We start from the raw sequence: 1,726 nt of genomic DNA, 5'->3' as shown, positions 1-1,726 counted from the left end.
ATTACTGTTTTCTCCATGTCACCCTGGAATTAACACTTAACTAGCCTCCCTATCCTGTAGAGTATTTTTTTGCTTTGGTAAATGTTCCACATGGCAATGTCCAGCTCCTGGTGCCTTTTTTGATGATAGTTTGCCTATTAACCTTGTAAACTCCCAGAATTCAGTATCATCCCTCCCCCATAGACCCCCATAGACCCCATAGACTTCAATGGGGTTCAATGATTAGTTCTGGATTCATGGATTTCTACTTAATACCCACACTGAAGACAAATATATTCATGTGGTCAGCAAAGACTTGGTTTTAAGTTTCGAAGGATATGGTGAATTATAGGATGAAGTGTTGGTTGTAAACTGTTCACCATAACTATGCAGACTTAAGATCAGTTCAGTTTTAATTCAAATAATGTCTTTACTTTTAATATTATTCCACCTTCTATACTTGTTTTCTCATTTGAAAAGCTTGTTAAATTAATACTCACCACTTCAGTACATTTCTGAAACTAATTAGTCTATCAGTGGCAGCTGCAACAGCTGTGGTCTACTGGGAAGCCTTGGATGTGATGACTGCAATAGTTTCTATATCTGAATTGTGAGCAGAGTGACAGCTTTATGAAACCTATAAAAGCCCAACTGAATTAAAGAGAAAAGAAATGCAACGAGAGTTGCACTAAAATCCACAGAGCTACTATGAATTACATTTTTCAAAGTACAATGTTCAGATTGAATAGAACATTTTAAGAATTGTTGATTTTTCAAGACATAAGTCCAAGCCATGAGCTCATCTTCCAAGAATGTCTCTGCAACTGTTACCAACTTTGTTCTGGTGGGGCTTGTTGAGCTTGAATCATTTCGATATTTATGTGTTATTTTGGCTCTTGCATTATTTTCAGTCACATTATTCCTGAGTTCTATGATTGTCTATGTAACCTGGACAGAGAAAAGCTTGCATGAACCTATGTACATCTTTATATGCATCTTAGTTAGCAATGGGATGCTGGGGAACATATCATATTTTCCCAAGCTGGTCATTGACTTGTTGTCTGGATGTTCAACCATCTCACTCACAGGATGTCTCTGCCAATCTTTCTGTATCCAGATTTATGGAACTAGTGAAATGTATATTTTTACGGCAATGGCATATGATCGATATCTGGCTGTAGGCCACCCTCTGAGATACCACACTCTGATGACCAATGTTACAGCTCAAAAAATAACACTTGCTATATATGTTTATAATGCAGTATTAGTAATTGTGAGTATACTGTTGACATTCAGACTAACTTTTTGTGGGGTGAATATCCACAATGTCTATTGTGAGAGCCTGTCTCTAATCCCACTTGCTTGTAGCGATATAACAATTAATACTATCTATGGAATGATTTATACCTTGTCCTTCACAATTAGCTGCTTGCTTGTAGTAGTTTTCTGTTACATAAGAACAGTTGTCATCTGTCTGAAACTTTCTTCAGAATCCTCACAGAAAGCTATACATACGTTGATGACTCATGTACTGGCCTTCTCCATTTATTCCGTCACCCTCTTGTTCATTGCTATGAGGTACAAGCTTAATAGAGGTCCTACGGTAACAGCATTTGATATCATCATACCTTTGATCGGTACCAGCATAGCTATTTCTGCAAACCCTCTGATCTACGGGATAAGGACCAAAGCTTTCAGAGAAAAAATTGTAGGCAACCTGCAGAAAATGATTGGCAACACAAAATAA

At 37.3% G+C, this 1,726-nt stretch overlaps 1 protein-coding gene across 1 annotated transcript; it reads left to right on the top strand.

Moving 5' to 3' along the window:
* The first annotated feature begins 772 nt into the window (after window positions 1-772).
* LOC149438382 (olfactory receptor 51E1-like) lies at window positions 773-1,726 on the top strand. The gene has a single exon (XM_089659879.1). The coding sequence runs from the start codon at window positions 773-775 to the stop codon at window positions 1,724-1,726; it is 954 nt and encodes a 317-aa protein (XP_089516005.1).

This window comes from Staurois parvus, unplaced genomic scaffold (assembly GCF_062004578.1).
Source record: "Staurois parvus isolate SC_StPar_1 unplaced genomic scaffold, SC_StPar_1.0 ptg001192l, whole genome shotgun sequence".
Taxonomy (NCBI): Eukaryota; Metazoa; Chordata; class Amphibia; order Anura; family Ranidae; genus Staurois; species Staurois parvus.
The sequence above is the reverse complement of the archived record's forward strand: the minus strand, read 5'-3'. Positions and strand labels throughout refer to the sequence as shown.

What these genes read in the sequence shown, in the direction of transcription:
- LOC149438382 (XM_089659879.1), top strand. Translation starts at nt 773, where the DNA reads ATGAGCTCATCTTCCAAGAATGTCTCTGCAACTGTTACCAACTTTGTT.